This window comes from Lepus europaeus, chromosome 3 (genome assembly GCF_033115175.1).
Source record: "Lepus europaeus isolate LE1 chromosome 3, mLepTim1.pri, whole genome shotgun sequence".
Taxonomy (NCBI): Eukaryota; Metazoa; Chordata; class Mammalia; order Lagomorpha; family Leporidae; genus Lepus; species Lepus europaeus.
The window spans coordinates 10,969,724-10,987,618 of NC_084829.1; the positions used below are offsets into that span (position 1 = coordinate 10,969,724).

At 48.1% G+C, this 17,895-nt stretch overlaps 1 protein-coding gene across 1 annotated transcript in view; it reads right to left on the minus strand.

Annotated features, from left to right (window-relative positions):
* The window catches only part of ELOVL2 (ELOVL fatty acid elongase 2), a 61,913-nt gene extending 59,823 nt beyond the window's left edge, over window positions 1-2,090 (minus strand). The window contains exon 1 of the mRNA XM_062187330.1: window positions 2,004-2,090. Within this exon, the coding sequence (XP_062043314.1) occupies window positions 2,004-2,006 (3 nt within the window). The 5' untranslated portion in view covers window positions 2,007-2,090. The remainder of the gene's footprint in view (window positions 1-2,003) is intronic.
* Window positions 2,091-17,895: the final 15,805 nt, after the last annotated feature.

Consider the following 17,895-nt stretch of genomic DNA (forward strand, 5'->3'; position numbering starts at 1 on the left):
CGCCAAACACCTGGAGCTCCGTTTTCCCACAGATTTTCTGAAGGACTCTCAGAATGTGGGTTCATTTACAAGATTTTCAACAGCCCACTTCACATCAGGGAAGCACCTGAACCTCGCAGACTAATCACCACCGCCACAGATTTACCCCATGGAAATGGAAAAAGTGAGGGAGATTGGAAGGAAAACATTTTGCAATAAGTCTAATTAGCAGAACCATCTTAAGAGCTTGTAATGGACCTGGAGTCAAAAGCCTGTTGGTCTGAAATGAACTGCTAATTTATTTACAAATCCAACTCCCATTCCTTGCCACTTTTTTTTTTCTTTTTAAAGATTTATCCATTTATTTGAAAGAGTTACAGAGAGAGAAAAAGGGACACAAAGAGATCTTCCATCTGCTGGTTCACTCCCCAAACGGCTGCAACTACCAGGGCTGCCTGGGTGAAGCCAGGAGTCAGAAGCTCCATCCAGGTCTCCCATGTGGGTGCAGGGGCCCAGGCACTTGGGCCATCTTCCACCACTTTCCCAGATGCATTAGCAGGAGCTGGATCAGAAGTGGAGCAGCATGGCCTCCAGTGTCCAAGGGGCAGGAACCCACTGTGCTACAACAGCCTTGCCCCGCTTTAAAAAAAAAAAAAAAAAGTGATACAACTTGGATACATTGAAGTTATCTCCCCTGAAGCTCAACCCTTCTGAAAAACACATAGCTAAAGAGGGGGAAAAAAAAAATCACAAGGGTCAAGGTTAAAGCCTCTAAGAGCTGGCCCTTGGTTCTGACTCAATTTCCACTTCTCCTTTCAATTATGGAGACATCCGTGGCCTTGTTCTCTTACCCACTACAACGCCTACCAATACTTTGAATAAGAATCAGACCCCAGGGGAGAGTGTCAGTTAGTCCTAGAGTTGCTTTGTCCACTCTGCTGCCAAGACATCCAACGCACAAAGTGACCAAGCTTACGAGGCCGCCTACACCCTGACCATCGAAGGCCTTGAAGTTGAGTGGCCCCTACCCACGGCGACCCCACTCTACCAACGACACCTGCGAGTCTCCTCCTAACAACCGTCACGCGGAGAAGCCCGCTGCTCCCCACCCGCGATGCATCCGCCCCGAGTGTTTTTACGCTTTCTTGAGTTTAATTAAATAGCTGGCGAGCACCTGTCGTGGGCCAACCAGGCAATACGGCGGCGTGTGGAGGGGACAAAGCGACCAAAGTCTCTGTCCTTCTGAAAGGGACAGGCTGGGGGGGAGGAGAGGTTAAGCCCACGAAGGAACCTGCGGTGAACTGTGCCAAGCAAAGACCGACCAAGCAGGCGAGGGGGTGGGCGAGCCGCGGTGGGCCGGCGGGCGTTTCTAGGGCAGGTGGGGTCGCCAAGGCTTCGCTCGCACGTAATCAGGCAGAGCGAGCGAGCGGGAAAGGGGAGCGAGGGCAACACGCAGAGAGAGGGGATTAGCATAATTTGCGCAGCGCCGGGGGGCGAGCATTGCCCCTTCGGCCCCCGGGCCGGCCCTGGCGGCGCCCACACAATGCGGGCGTCTCCTCTCGAACCCAGAGACCCGGGCCCTGGGGCGACCACCCACCCCTCCGGGGGGGGGGTCCCAGCCGAGCAGGGGGGCGCCCCAGCCCCCGGAGGAGCCGCCGGAGAGACCCCCGCCCCACACCCCCCGGGACCCCGGGCTCCAGGCCGGACGGCCCCGGCAAGCTGGCCGCGACCCCCGCCTGCAGCCCCCGGCGCCGACACGCCCCCTCCCCGCCGGGCACTCGGCCGTTAGGGCCGGACCCGGGACGGCCGCGCGGGGAGCCCCGTCCCCTCGGCCCCGGCGGGCGGGAAGCGAGGCCCGCGCGGCGGGTCCCCCCTCGGGCACTCGCGGCCGCTCGCGTGCATGCAACAGGGCCCGGACTCGAGCGGGCGCCGGGACGAAGTTGCCGAGACCGCGGGCGCCGGCCCAGGGCCGCGGGTTCCAGCGGCCGGCACCGCCGCCCAGGGCGCGAGGCGGCCCCACTCACCATGGTCGCGGCGGGCGGCGATGCGCTGTCCAGGGTAGCCCGCGGCCCTCTGCCCGCCGCGCCCGCGCGATTTTACCCCCACCCGCGCCCACGCCCACGCCCGGCGCGCGCACGCCCGCCGCCCGCGCCTCCCCGCCCCCTCGGGCTCGCGCCCAGCCGCGCGGCGCCCGCCGCCTCAGGGCCGTTTCGACCCCCACCCACGGGGCCCTCGGCGGCCGTGGCGCGCGGAGAGGCCGGGACACGCAGGACGGGCGAGGCGGCGACCCCCACCCCCACCCACCCCCCACCCACACGCCCGCGCGCCTGGCCGCCCCGCGCCCCTCTCCGGGCGCCCGGTCTCTGACGCGCGCGCGGCGCCCCCTGCCGGCCGGCCGGCGATTTGCAGGCCCAGCCGGCGCCTGCTGCGCTCCGGGGTTCGACGTTGGCGCAGCGGCCGTGGGACCCCACCTGCTGCTCGGAGAGCCGGGGGCGGCGGGGGCGGCGCAGAGGGCGAGGCCCCTGGCGCTGCGTGTGTTGGGCCGCCTGGGTTCCAAGCACATGAAGAGGGAGCGGCTTTGCCCGTGCAGGTGTGCAGGATGTGGGGGTTGTCTTTTCCATAAGAGGGGTGAGTGGGCTTCCTTGTGCTGAGCCGGACCCATAGCCATCCTGAGCGGGATGCTCACACGCCTGCTTCCCAGGGCCTCATCCCAGGGTCTTCCCAGCTCCTGGGGCCAGTGGGTAGTTGATTCAACACAGTCGTTGCGCACGGACTGTAGGGCGTCTTCCATCCCGAGTCCACCCGAGCCTGCCTGGGTCTCCCTGTCTCGTGTCGGCGTGTCGTGACCTTTCCTCGTTTTCAACTCTAACGGTGTGCACGTGCGTCTTCACGCACCCGGGACCGGAGTGGAGCACGCCCCGTGCCGGGAGATGCGCACTGGGGCAGGGGCTTACTTTGCAGAGCTGCGTGGAGCGCACAGCGAGTACCCGCAGGTGCCAGGGCAGAGTGCCACCTGTCGCCAGTCACTTCATACTGAGAGTGTGCCAGAGCTGGGGTGGAGGCGTCAGGTCCGCGTTTGTTTATAGGGCGGGGGCAACTTTTCATAAACAGGAAAGCCGCTTACCAACCAATGGCATAAGATCTCAGGAGGCGGCTCTGCCACACCCTGGCTGTATTAATTCATATTGGTTAACCGACCTCCCCAGTTATCTGAGCAGTGGAATACGCATCGTACCGCACTTGCGTGTTGTTAGGATTAAGTGAGCGTGAATAACGTTCAAGAGCGATATCTGGCACAGAAAAGCACTGGTTATTGATTTGCTATTAAACCGATGACTAGGCCGGCGCCGCGGCTCACTAGGCAATTCCTCCGCCTTGCGGCGCCGGCACCCTGGGTTCTAGTCCCGGTCGGGGCACCGGATTCTGTTCCGGTTGCCCCTCTTCCAGGACAGCTCTCTGCTGTGGCCCGGGAGTGCAGTGGAGGATGGCCCAAGTCCTTGGGCCCTGCACCCCATGGGAGACCAGGAGAAGCACCTGGCTCCTGGCTTCAGATTGGCACAGCACGCAGGCCGTAGCGGTCATTTGGGGGGTGAACCAATGGAAGGAAGACCTTTCTCCCTGTCTCTCTCTCTCTCACTGTCCACTCTGCCTGTCAAGAAAAAAAAAAAAAAAGATGACTATGAGAATCAGAAAGTGATATTTTATTTAATGCTGGCATACCAAAACAAAAACAAACAAAAAAAGGCGTTCAGGTAGCCAAATACACGGTTTGATTCCACTGACATTTACTCGGCTGCGTTCATTCGGCGAGTATCAGAGGGCCTTCTGTCCTGCCAGGCCTCGCGGTGGGCGCTGGGGCGGCACCGACTGCACACACAGACCCTACCCTGGAGGTCTGCAGAGCCTGTGATGACCTGCAAGGCTGCTTGTAAAGTTTGTGGAAGAGGAGTTAAACGTAGGAGTTTATTTTGTTGAAAACAATTATTTTTTTTTTGAGATCCATGCATACTTTTTTCATAATTGTGTGCCACGTTTTATGAAAAGAAAACTGTGTATCATCCGTTATTTCCCCTTTTCCCCAACTTCTTGAAGTACCTTCATATACTATGACCTGCAGAGACTGGAAAGAAATTTACCCAGATATTCACCAAATATTAAGTGTTTTTTCCTTTGGGTAACAGTATTATGGAATGATTTTTTTTTCATTTTATATTTTCTCTTTACTTTCCATATTTTTACATGTATTAATTCCTATTAATTTATAAAACAGCTTTTACATTCTTTGGATATTGACCTATAAGAATCCTGGATCTGAACTGCACCACATCATTAGTCTGATGTAGTAGAACATGAGCTCTACTCACGTTAGATAGCGACTCTCAGACTTTATTTTGTCTGAGCAGCACCAGAGGATCTGACACAGCGCAGAGACGGCCCGGGAATATGGATTTTTAACAAGCGCCACAACTGTGGCTGATGCAGGCAGGCAGTCCGTGGGCCACCTTTTACAAAACACAGTTCCATCACGTACTCATGGAAGCCACAGTCTATTTTTCTAACATGGAGGGAAAATGATTTGCCAGTGGCAGCTGCCGTGCAGGCACTCTGCCACTGCTGGCCTGCAGGAGTCACATCCTTGATGCTGTCTGTCCCTTACGTACCGTAACAGGCTGTGCTGTGGCAAGCACTTTCAAACACGGCATTAGCCCTCTACTTGCAACTTACCAATTAGCCTGGTAATCATCATTTTACCTTTATTATCTAAAAAGGCATATCAACCCACAGGGTCAAAGTCACTTACATCTTACCTATTTCTTAAAATACCATTTTATGGAGTTCCTAGTGTCTACAATAAAAGAACAAAGGAGACAGCAAATGCCAGGCCATATTCCCCCCCCGCCCCCCAGTCGTCCATGAAATAGGGAAGTGGTTGCAGCTCTGTAAACACAGAACTGGCAAAATGCCTTAACCAGGTCCATGCAACTGGGAAAGGCTCTTAATCACATTTAACGGGAATCTTTATTTTAATATATCATCACAAACATGACTTTATGGCACGTTATCTTCTCTTTTGCAGGGATTACTCCTAAGCAGGAGTCTGCTTGTGTTTCTTAGCTAGCGAGCATGTACACAATTACATAATCAGAGACCAATCGTGTGGTAGGTACTTAGGTGGATGTGGTACTATTTAAAGTGATCATTAGCATAATCCAAGAATCTTAAATCTATAAATAGAGATCAGAGTCCCCATTTTCTAAGCATACCTTGTATTTTACAGCCAAACGCAGTGTGTCTCGGAGAAGTTCAAGAAGACCGACAGCCAACAGTGAGTAGAACAGAGCTAACACCAGGGGCTGAAGCCCAGGCCAGCATTCTCATCGACTGCACTGCTGACCCAGGACTGGACTTCCAGCCCTTGTCAAAATTATGCAGCAGGAAGGCTGTTTTTCATGAGTCTCATCTCCTTCCTGTGCCTTCCTTCTGAAGTGTCCCTTCTCGAGATACCTAGCATCTTTGCATTCCATGCTGAGAAAGATATTTACTTACAATTTATTCTGACTTTAGTCACTCTACTGTGGTTCTTCAGAGTGATTCTGTGTTAGGGTAATAGTAGAAATGGACTCTGGACGTCGCACCCTTTCCCTGGCCACGTACTCTGTTCTGTGTACGTAAAGCTCTGTGTCTGAGTTTAGCAATGAAAATGATGAGATGAAGAAACCCAGACAGAACACACTGACACAACTGAGTTCCACCAGCAAATTTACTGCAGCTTTTTTTTTTTTTTTAAATTTATTTATTTGGAAGGCAGAGTGAGAGAGAGAATCTATCTGTTGGCTCCTCAAATGACCACAACACTCAGGCCTAGGCCAGGATAAAGCCAGGAGCCAGACTCCATCCAGGTCTCCGGCATGGATGACAGGGGCCCAAGTACCTGGACCATCTTCCACTGCCAGCAGAGAGCCGCATCAGAAGCGGAGGAGCCATGAGATGCCAGCATTATAAACATTGGCTTAACCCACTGCACTGTGCCACAATGCCAGTGCCAATGTAGTATATATCCTTTACTTGATATTATCAGGGCTAAGGGTTTATAACAAAGCAATGTAAGTATATGTTGTTTATTGGGTTGGAATGCAGTAACAAATAGCAAGTAGAATCATGACCTCATAGAAATCTATGTAAAAATATTTAAGTTCATTCATTCATTCATTCAAAAAATACTAGAATGTCTAATACAACATTCTAGAGCCAGACTGGCAAACTGGGGCCAGGTGCCTGATAATAAATTTTTATCAGAACACCATCATGCCCATACATTGACATGCTGTGTGTGGCAGTACTGCGCTACAACGGCAGAGTCAGGCAGGTGTAACAGAAGCCGTGTGGTCTAAATCCTCACATGCCTAGTGTTTGTCCCTCCACCAGAAAAGTCTGCCGATCCCTGAAGAGCTTAGATGATATGAACACACCTTTGAACAATATAAATCTCCTTCCTTTATGAAGCTTAAATTTTAATGGAAAGGAAAACAGTAAACAAAAAAATTCTAGGTAGAGAAGCATTGTGAAGAAATTATACATGATAAAGGCTGACGTGGGAGAATCACATTGAGCGGGAGAAATCAGGAAAGGCCTCTGAAGCAGATGATGAGTGAGTAGGGAGCCTGGGGGTGACAACAAGCCAGCTGTGATGTCGTGAGATCTAGGGGGAAATTCTAGGAAGAGAAAATAGCAAACGAAAACACTCTGAACTGGAACAACTGGGCTTCTTCGAAGAGCAGGATGGTAGCCAGTGTGTCTGGAAGTATGAGTCAGGAGTTGGAGTGAGGAAGTAAATCCATAGCCTTCCTGACCAATTCCTACAGAGACCCATGTGCTAGATCAGCTCTTGTCAAAAAGGTAAAAGGGGCTGGCATTGTGGTGTAGGTGGTAAAGTCGCTGCCTGTGACACTGGCATCCATATGGGCACCGGTGCATGTCCTGGCTCATCCACTTCAAATCCAGCTCCCTGCTAATGGCCTGAAAAAGCAGCAGAAGATGGCCCAAGTGTCTGAGTCCCTGCACCCACATAGGTGGCCTAGATGAAGCTCTTGGCTCCTGGACACAGCCTGGCTCAGCCTGTGCCATTGTGGCCACTTGGAGAGAGAACCATTGGATGAACAATCTTTTTTTTTCTCTCTGTAACAATGACTTTCAAATCTTTTTTTAAAAAAGATTTACTTATTTATTTGAAAGGTAGAGTTACAGAGAGGCAGAGGCAGAGAGAGAGATGTTCCATTCACTGGTTCACTCCCCAGATGGCTGCAACAGCCAGAGCTGGGCTTATCCAAAGCCAGGAATCAGGAGATTCTTCCAGGTCTCCCACACAGGTGCAGGGGTCCAAGGACTTGGGCCATCTTGTACTGCTTTCCCAGGCTATAGCAGAGAGCTAGATCAGAAGTGGAGCAGCTGGAACTAGAGCTGACACCCACGTGGGATGCCAGCACTGAAGGCAGTGGCTTTACCCACTATGCCACAGTGCCAACCCCAAATGAATAAATCTTAAAAAAAAAAAAAAAGACGAAAGATAACAAGTGCTGGTGAGCAAGTAGAGAAAAAGGAACCCTTGCACCCCCTTGGTGAGAATGTAAATTAGTACAGCCACTATGGAAAACGATGTGAAGTTCCCCAGAAAATTGAAAGCACCATATGATCCAGTTATCCCACTCCTGGTATCTATCCAAAGGAAATGAAATCAGTCTCTTGAAGAGGTACCTGTACTCCCGTGTTTACTGCAGCAGCAATAAACACAACAGCTAAGAAACGGACACAACCTAAGTGTCCATCAATTCATGAATGGATGGAGGAAATGCATTACAGATGTGTGAATGGAGTACTATTCAGCCATAAGAAAGAAAGAAATCCAGTCACTTATACAACATGGATGGAACTAGAAGTCACTGTGTGAAGTGAGATAAGCCAGGTGCAGAAACACGACTATTACCTTATCTCACTCATAGTCCTATATGGAATCGAAAAAAGCTGATCTCAAGGAGTTGAGAGTAGAATAGTTGTTGCCAAAGGCTGGGTAGAATAGGCAGGTAGAGAGGGACAGGAGAGAGTGGCCAGTGGGTACTGAACTGTGGCTAGGTAGGAGAAATAACCTCTGGTGTTCTATTGTGCAATATGGGACCACAGATAATGTACTGAATATTTTTTCCCTTTCTAAAAAAGCTAAAAAGCTAGGAGAAAGGATTTTGAATGTCTTCACTATAAAGAAATGATAAATGTTTGAAGAGATAGATATGTTCACCCTGATTTGAACATGACACAATGTGTGTGTGCACTGAAACATCACAATACCTGATAAATAAGTGTCATTTTTAAACTATTTTTTAAGATTTATTTATTTATTTGAAAGGCAGAGTTACAGAGAGGCAGAGGTGAGAAAGAGAGAGTTTTTTTTTTTTTTTTTTTTTTTTGACAGGCAGAGTTACACAGAGAGAGAGACAGAGAGAAAGGTCTTCCTTTTCCGTTGGTTCACCCCCAAAATGGCCGCCACAGCCGGCGTGCTGCGGCCGGTGCGCTGCGCCGATCCGAAGTCAGGAGCCAGGTGCCTCCTCCTGGTCTCCCATGCGGGTGCAGGGCCTAAGCACTTGGGCCATCCTCCACTGCCTTCCCGGGCCACAGCAGAGAGCTGGACTGGAAGAGGAGCAACCGGGATAGAATCCGGCGCCCTAACCGGGACTAGAACCCAAGGTGCCAGTGCTGCGGGCAGAGGCGCTGGCCATAAGTGTCATTTTTATATGTCACTTGAAAATAAAAACTTTAAAAAGTTTTAAAGATTCATTTATCTATGTATCTGAAGGGCAGAATGACACAGAGAGAAAGGCAGAAACACAGAATGAGATCTCTTCCACTGTTTCACACCCTAAATGCCTGCAACATCCAGGTCTGGGTCAGATCCCAGCCAGGAACCAGGAGCTCCACCCTGGTCTCTCCCATGGGTGACAAGGGCCCAGGTACTTGGGCCAAGTGCTGCTGCCTTCCCTGGCACATTAGCAGGAAGCTGGAAGGAGAATAGCTCGGACTTGGACAAATCTTCTGATATGGGAGGCCAGTGTCCCAAGTGGCGGCTTAACCCTCTGTGCCACAAGGTCAGCACCTAAATTACATTTTAAAAAACTCATTGTGGGGGCTGGCGCTGTGGCGCTCATACTGGGGCCTAGTTGGTTAAATGACATGGGCCCGGAGTGACTCCTGCAGAGTCCCACAGCATTGGTACAAGAGCTGAGTTGAAGCCAAATGAGCAGCCCTATCCAAATAGCTCAAAGAGGACCTTCAGGGATCTGTAAATTAGTGCATTCCCACAATTGTATTTATCTCAACTATGGGACATTTTAAACATATACCAAAGTAGACAGAATAATAATGAACTCCAATACATCTTCAAAAACTGTTAACTCAGGATCAGTCTTGTTTTACCTATATCCCTACCTACTTCCCCTCACCCTGCTATTTATTATTATTATTATATTACTATTATTATTATTATTTGACAGGCAGAGAGAGAAAGAGAGGGAGTGTTGCCATCTACTGATTCACCCCCTAAATGTCCACAATGGCTGTGCCTGGGCCAGGGCCGAAGCTAGGAGCAGGGAGCCCAATCCAGGTCTCCATGTAAGTAGCAAGAACCGAACTTGAACCTCACTTCTGCCATCCAGGATCTGCACTAGCAGGGAGCTGGAGTCAGGAGCCAGAGCTGGGAACCAAATCTACATCTGATGTGGGATCTGGATGTCTTAATTGGTATCTTAAATGCTAAGCTGAACTCCTACCTCTCATTCTGTTACTTTGAAGCAAACCTTAGGTATAATATTCAATCTGTAAATATTTCAGTATATACCTCTCGAAACAAGAATTCTTGCTAGAAACATGATCACAATGCCATTATTATACCTAAAATTAATCCCTATTCTTGAATAACTTGTTAGTGTCATTAAACATAGACAATGAATAGTTTTCCAATTTTTATCTTTCTTAACATTGCAGTTGCTTCATACATCTTTTCAGTCTCTTTTCATCCCTACATCTCCTCCCAACCGCTTTTCATTTTCTTGCACCTTATTTGATTTGATTGTACTGTGAATGTCCAAGGTCTGGATTTTGTTGATGGCAAACTCACGACACAGTTTAGCATGTGCTTCTGGTCTTCCTGTTTCTGTAAACTGGTAATGGTAGCTGGCTCTGGAGGCTTGATCAGACTCTGCATAGAAGGCTTTTGGCAAGAATACTTCATCAGTGGGTTTTTATTCTTCTGTTGGGGGCATATAATATCTGATTATCGCTCTTTTTTGAAGTTCAAGCAACAGCTGATACTCAAAGCCTACATCCCCTGATTCATTAGGGCCTCCAAAACTGTGCTATGCCAGCCCTACGTTTCTTTTTCATTGAATAGCTGGAACACTTTAAAGAGAAACTTGTCCTCATATACCCTTTGGCTTACTCCCTAAGGGGTTCAGTTCACATAGGAAAGAGAGGATAAATGTCATAGTAAAATTGAGAGCTGTTTCAGCAATAATGTAAAAATGCAAAGAGCAAATAGAAATTTTAGGCAGTAAGGACAGGTAGAAAATCAATAGCCTTTGGAAGTACTCATGTAGTTGCCAACATCAATAATGCTGTGTTAACTATTACTGCCCAACTTGTTACTTACATCTTTCACATTCTATCTGAAAACAGTGACTCTTTCAAAGAATCTTTCTATTTATGTAAGTTCTGTAAATAAAAAAATTGACAGAGGGCTTTCACGTGGTTGATCCTTTTCAAGGGAATAGATCAGCAGTCAGGAAGACTTTTTGAATAAAATATTATTTGGTGATTTCATTAAATTAGTTGGGTAGAAAAGTACATATGCAAGTATTCTTGAGGCAGAATATTATTTTTCGCTGTTCAAGGAAAATTTGCAATTAATTTAATTCTATAAATACTTCAACTTAATTCAGTATTTAACTTCAAATGTTAATTCTGGCCATCTGTATGGTTTCTGTCCCATAGTAAAAATTTCATCAATTTTTTTTTTTTTTCAGAATTAGAGAGCAAGAAAGAGATAGATCTTCCATCTGCTGGGTTACTCCCCAAATGGCCTCAATGACCAGGGCTGGGCCAGACCAAAGCCAGGAGCCAGGAGCTTCATCCTGGTCTTCCACTTGGGTGCAGGGGTCCAAGGACTTGGGCCATCTTCCACTGCTTTCCCAGGTACATTACCAAGGAGCTGGATCAAAATGGGGCATCTGGGCCTTGAACTGGCACTCATATGGGATACTGGCATTGCAGGTGGTGGCTTAATCCATTGGGCCACAATGTTGGCTCCACATTTCATTATTTTTTGAGATAGACTGATCCTTTTTAACTTTCTGTAAACCCCATGCCCAACCTAAATTTTCTAAGACATTCTAAAACAGAATTTAATTAGGGGCTTGCACTATGGCATAGCTGTAGTGTCAGCATCCATATGGGCCCCAGCTCAAATCCCAGCTGCTCCATTTCCAAGCCAGGTCCCTGATGATGGCCTGGGAGGACAGTGGAAGATGGCCCAAGAACGTGGGTCCCTGTGGCCATGTAGGAGACCCGAAAGAAGATCCTGGCTCCTGGCTTCGGCTTGGCCCAGCTCCAGCTGTTCCAGCTATTTGGGGAGTGAACCAGCAGATAGAAGATCTCTCTATTTCTTCCTCTCTTTCTGTATTTCTGCCTTTCAAATAAATAAATAAATCTTTAAAAAAAGAATTTAATTAAGTCAAAGGTATTTGAAAAGTATATTATTGTTATTAGCTAATAGAAATATAATTTCTGGGGGCTAGAATTGTGGCACAGCAAGTTAAGCCTCCATCTGCAAGGCCAGCATCCCATTTGAGCATCTGTTTGAGTCCAGGCTGCTCCACTTATAAATGTTTGAGGCTGAGGTAAGGTTAGCTATGAAGTGTGGGACTAAGTACGTCATTTCTTTTACCAATGAAAGAAACCAGATTCAGCTCGCTTGCATTTCTTTCTCTTGTTTTATCCTCAAAAGGATACATACTTTAATTCATATGAACCTGTACTGATCATTCTCTCTGTAGTGAAACTGAGTGAAGCTCGCTGATGTTTCCAGTTGAGTGTGTGCTCAGCACTCTTCTATGTTAATTTCTGCAGCTTTAAAATGCAGTGCACCAGTAGCCTAAAGTCCTGGCACACCAATTTCTAGTCCATCATTTCCAGTGAATGGAAGTCAGTGAACTCCTGACTCTGACACACAGAGGCCATCAAAGACCCCACATTTGGGTGATGCCCCCTTTTAGCATGTTCCCACAGTCCTCATCCCAGCTTCAGCCTCTCTAGAAAGTACTGCGTAGCTTTGGATCTTGCTAAACGGAATTCTGCAACTGACTGCTATTGATTTTGCCCGAGACTAAGCTACATTCATTCAGCAGCCAGATCTACCTGTGGAACTCCAGTGTGCTCATAAATACAAAGGTCTTACCGCCTATTGAACTCCTTACACAAACAGTTTAAAACAAACTTACATCATTTGGAACTGACCGCAGGACAGGTCAATAGCCTTTACCTGGGGAAAAAGGTAAAAAGGAAAAAAAGAAAAAAGAAAAAAAATGAAAATCCAAGAAACCCAAAATGAACAGAAAAAACAAAAAACAACCGATGTTCTGATGAGACTCACTAACCAGAAGATTGGCTACAAATTAAAACAAAAAATATGAAATAATAGAGACCAGGATATAATCTCAGGTTACTATCAGGATCATCTGGTGAAGTTTAAAAAGAAAAAAGAAGAGAATAGCAAATTTAATCCTTACCTACTTTCTGCAAATAAAGGTTGAGGAAGTAAACAGTTATCGCTGAACAAAGCGCCAGCTCTTAATACAGCTGAAGCCATTACTGGATGTCCATCCTCACTCTGAGTATTTGGGTAGGATTATCTTGAACTCACTGGTACTGAGTGTCCACCTAAAGCCTCATTAGGAGAAGTTTTGAATGAGGACTTGTCATTTTTTGTAGTCTGCTTTAATTAGTCTAAATTCATCCCCGGGGGCCAGCACTGTGGTGTAGTGGGTAAAGCCGCCATGTGTAGTGCTGGAATCCCATACGGCCGCTGGTTCGAGTCCTGGCTGCTCCTCTTCTGATCCAGCTCTCTGCTATGGCCTGGGAAAGCAGTACAAGATGGCCCAAATGCTTGGGTCCCTGCACCCGCGTGGGAGACCCGGAAGAAGATTCTGGCTCCTGGCTTTGGATTGGCGCAGCTCCAGCCTTTGTAGCCATTTAGGGAGTGAACCAGCAGATGGAAGACCTCTCTCTCTATCTCTGTCTCTCTCTCTCTCTCATTCTCCCGCTTTGCCTCTAACTCTGCCTTTCAAATAATAAGTAAATAAATCCTAAAAAATAAATAAATAAGGGGCCAGTGCTGTGGCGTAGGTGGGTAAAGCCCCTGCCTGCAGTGCCGGCATCCCCAGTGGGCACCAGTTTGAGTCCCGGCTGCTCCACTTCCAATCTAGCTCTCTGCTGTGGCCTAGGAAAGCAGTAGAAAATTACCCAAGTCCTTGGGCCCTTGCATCCACGTGGGAGACCTGGATGAAGCTCTTGGCTCCTGGCTTCAGGTCAGCACAGCTCCGACCCTTGCGGCCAATTTGGGAGTGAACCAGTGGATGGAAGACCTCTCTCTCTCTCTCTCTCTCTCTCTCTCTCTCTCTCTCTGCCTCTCCTTCTCTCTGTGTAACTCTGATTTTCAAATAAATAAATCTTAAAAATTAATTAATTAATTAAATTATCCCTGCATTAAGCCAAGGACATGGACCAAATCAAATTGGCCCCACTCCATTGTTTGACTCAATTGAACTTTGCACAGTACCACTTGTTTATATTAATAACCACAAGAAGCAGCCCTATGAAATATTTTGTTTATCTTATTTTGCTTTTTTAATGATTTTATTTATTTGAATGTCAGAGATACAGAGAGAAAGGTAGAGACACACACAGAAAGAGAGAGAGAGAGAGAGAGAGAGAGAGAGATCTATTTCCAGCTACTGGTATACTCCACAGATGGCCACAAATGGCCAAGGCTGGGCCAGGCCAAAACCAGGAGCCAGGAGCCAGGAGCCAGGTACCAGGGAGCTGGGTGGGAAGTAGAGCAGCCAGATCTCAAACTGGCACCCATATGGGAATGCCAGCATTGCAAGCAGAGGTTTAACCTACTATGCCAGTACCGGGCCCCTGACCCTTCTTAAAATAATCTCTTAGTGAACTGATTCCTTCCAGGGGCGACTGTCCCTATGGACTGGTAGCCCATCAGCGACTTCACCATGCTTCCACCCGAGCTTCGCCATCAAAGAGATGTCTGTTCCTGCCTCAGTGGTAGCAGAATTCTTGTTGCTCTGATAGGGACTTTTTTCAGACTGATTATCTTATCCTTCCTAGTGCCTCAAACTAGATCCTGTTCAGACATGTTGCAACAAGTTAGCGTGAACTTCTTTTGGTGCATAAAAATGGTGAAATTCGGGCATGGCTCTTTCATGATACACATTTTCCACGAGCTGTTTATAGCATTTCCAAGAAGCACCTGTATGTAGCATAAGACCTTTAGCAGTCTATTCCCAATTGCTTGCTTTCTTATCCTTCGTGATCCTGGCAGCACACACTTCCCTTTCATCTATGTCTACCATTCCTTGCCGACATTAAGAATCAACGATCTTTTAGAGTACTTAAAACCAAAACGTGCGGCCTGTGCTGTGGCCTAGTAGGTTAAGCCTCTACCTGCAGTGCCGGCATCCCATATGAGCAGCCATTCAAGACTTGGCTGCTCCACTTCCGATCCTGCTCCCTGCTAACACACCTGGAAAAGCAGCAGATGATAGCCCAAGTGCTTGGGTCTCTGCTACCCACGTGGGAGACTTGGAGGAGGCTCCAGGCTCCTGGTTTCTGCCTGGGCCAGTCCCAGCCATTGCAGCCATTTGAGGAGTGAACCAGAGGACAGAAGATCTCTCTCTCTCTCCTTCTTTCCCTCCCTCTGTAACTCTGCCTTTCAAATAAATATAAAATAAATATTTAAAAACAAACAAAAAATATACCAAAACATGAGTGTATTTTACTTCCAGTTTAACTATTCCTGGAGATCTTTACTTTGTATAAATCCAGCTCTCAATCTCATATCATGTTCTGCTGCCTGGAGCACTTCCTTGCTCATCACTTGTGGAACAGGTTTGCTGGTAATGAATTCTCTCCGTTTTTATTTATATGAGATGTCAAGTACCCTACCTGAGGCAAATAAGACTCTATAGATGAAAGCTTTCAACTCCCTTTCTCTCCGTAAACTCTTTAAAAGGTGGAATCTATGGGGCGGGCATTGTTGTGAAGTGTGTTAACCTGCCACCTGTAATGCTGGCATCCCATATTAGAATGCTGGTTTGAAGCCGGTGCCGTGGCTCACTAGGCTAATCCTCCGCCTTGCGGCGCCGGCACACCGGGTTCTAGTCCCGGTCGGGGCACCGATCCTGTCCCGGTTGCCCCTCTTCCAGGCCAGCTCTCTGCTGTGGCCAGGGAGTGCAGTGGAGGATGGCCCAAGTCCTTGGGCCCTGCACCCCATGGGAGACCAGGAGAAGCACCTGGCTCCTGCCATTGGATCAGCGCGGTGCGCCGGCCGCAGCGCGCCGGCCACAGCGGCCATTGGAGGGTGAACCAACGGCAAAAGGAAGACCTTTCTCTCTGTCTCTCTCTCACTGTCCACTCTGCCTGTCAAAAATAAAAATAAAAAATAAATTAATTAATTTTAAAAAAATAAAAAAAAAAAAAAGAATGCTGGTTTGAGTCCTGGCTACTCCACTTCTGATCCAGCTCCTTGCTGACATACTTGGGAAGGCAGCAAAAGATGACCCAAGTACTTTGATCCCTGCTACATATATGGGAGACCTGGATGGAGTTCCTGGCTCCTAGTTTTGGCCTGGCCCAGCCGTGGTTAATATGGGCATTGAGGAAGTAAACCAGTATAGGGAATACCTCTGTCTTTCCTTCTCCCTCCCTTTTCAGCTTGATACAAAAATAATAGTAATAAATAAATAAATCTTAAAAAAAAAAAAAAAGGAGAGCGAGAGCTGGAATCTACTTCGCCTCCCTGTGTACCTGGGCTGATCTGGGGACTTGCTATGACCAGTGAATGTGGCAAAAGTCATCTTGTGCCAGTCTGAGCCCAGTCTAAGAGAACCGGCAGCCTTTGCTCCAGCTTGATGTGAAGACGCTGACGCATTCTGCCAAATGATAAGGCGCACCATGAAGGGAGAAGAGCCCCACGAGACAAGACGGGGGTCGTCCTGGGCCTTCCATCCCAGTGCAGCTACCCACTAGGTTTACCTGCAGGAGTGACCTTGACTGATTCCATGCAAAGCAGAAAAACTGTGCAGCTGATTCCTGCTCAGATTCCTGACCCCACCGCCTGGAGATAAGAACAGTCAGATAAGTATCTATCCATCTCAAGAATGCCTTCTATGTGCATTACAGTACATCCCCTGGGCCTGCACTGAGACTAGACTGCTCTCTCTTCCCATGATACGTCACTGTGTAAGAATGGACAACTGAAATTACAGGGGGCACATTCTTCTATTTTTTAATAACTCTAGATTGTTAGGTCCCCACTAGCTAGTTCTGTTCTTTCTATGTACATTCAATGCACAGTTTCATTAAATATAGTTTGCAAGTCCTCATCAGGTTATCTTGCCAAGATTACAGACACTTAAGCTCTACTAGTATTTTTATTTTCATTGGAAAAAAAATCTGGTATTTTTTCTTAAGTCAATTTAAAATTACATTCATTTTATTCGAAAGGAAGCTAGAGAGAATGCTAGGGAGACAGATAAAGATCTCCAACCCATTGGTTCGTTTCCCAAATGCCTATACCAGCCGGAGCTGGGCCTGGTTGAAGGCAGGAACCTGGAACTCAATCCTGGTCTCCTGTGGAGGTAGCAGGGACCCCACCACTTGAGTTATCACCTGTTACCTCCATGAGGTACACATTAGCAGGAGGCTTGAACTGGGAGCAGAGCTGGCACTCAGATCCAGGCATCCAGAGCCCTCTCTTCACTCTGGTGCCAAATGCCTGGCCCTTCATTCACATTTTAAAGTGTCCTTTGTATTGTGGCAAAAGAGAGCAAATGTTGCTTAATCCTCAGCTGAAACTGAATCGCTGCTCCTGGCTGCAGGCCTGCAGACGTGCACACAGGTGGCCAGAGCTTCCTTTCTGGGCTTAGCCAGATGAGACTCTGAGAGACGGTGCCAGAAACCTACCATTCAGCCTTATGAGAAAACAAAACTGGCCAAGATGAGGTGCTAATTCATGTGGCTATGGAGCACTTTCCAATGTTTTATTTACTTCCCTTGGCCTCATCTGAAAGAAGATCACAGGAGAGGGCTGTTTGTTCATTCTCTTCCCCAAGGAAGCCTGGCAGCCCCCAGGGCTTGCTCACTTGCTCATGCTTTGTAGACTCACAGAACTCTTGTCCTCAAGCTAGTATCAGGTAGCTAGAGGAGAAAGGAGGCTTCCTGAGATACGTAAAAGGATGAAATACCTGCTCTCAGGCAGCGTTTCCTTGGTGTATACCTGGATACCATAGGTGAAATAAACCGGGTGGGGGAGAGTTGCTATGGGGCAATATTTGTCCCCATTCACAGCCACCATTCGCAGAGCAGCGAGTTTGCTTCAGGCAGCTCAGTGTGCTTCCAGACTTGCTCACGATGCAGGGAGGCCTGGCTGCCTCCATCAGCGGCACAGCCCCTCTGTCGCCCAGGTTGTGCCCACATCCGGTGACTGCTCAGAGGAGGGGAGCAAGGCCCAGCCCCCTTGCCCTGCTCAGATGCCTCGGATGGGTGCAGCCCCTCTGGACTGCCCTATAGATGGGGTGAGTC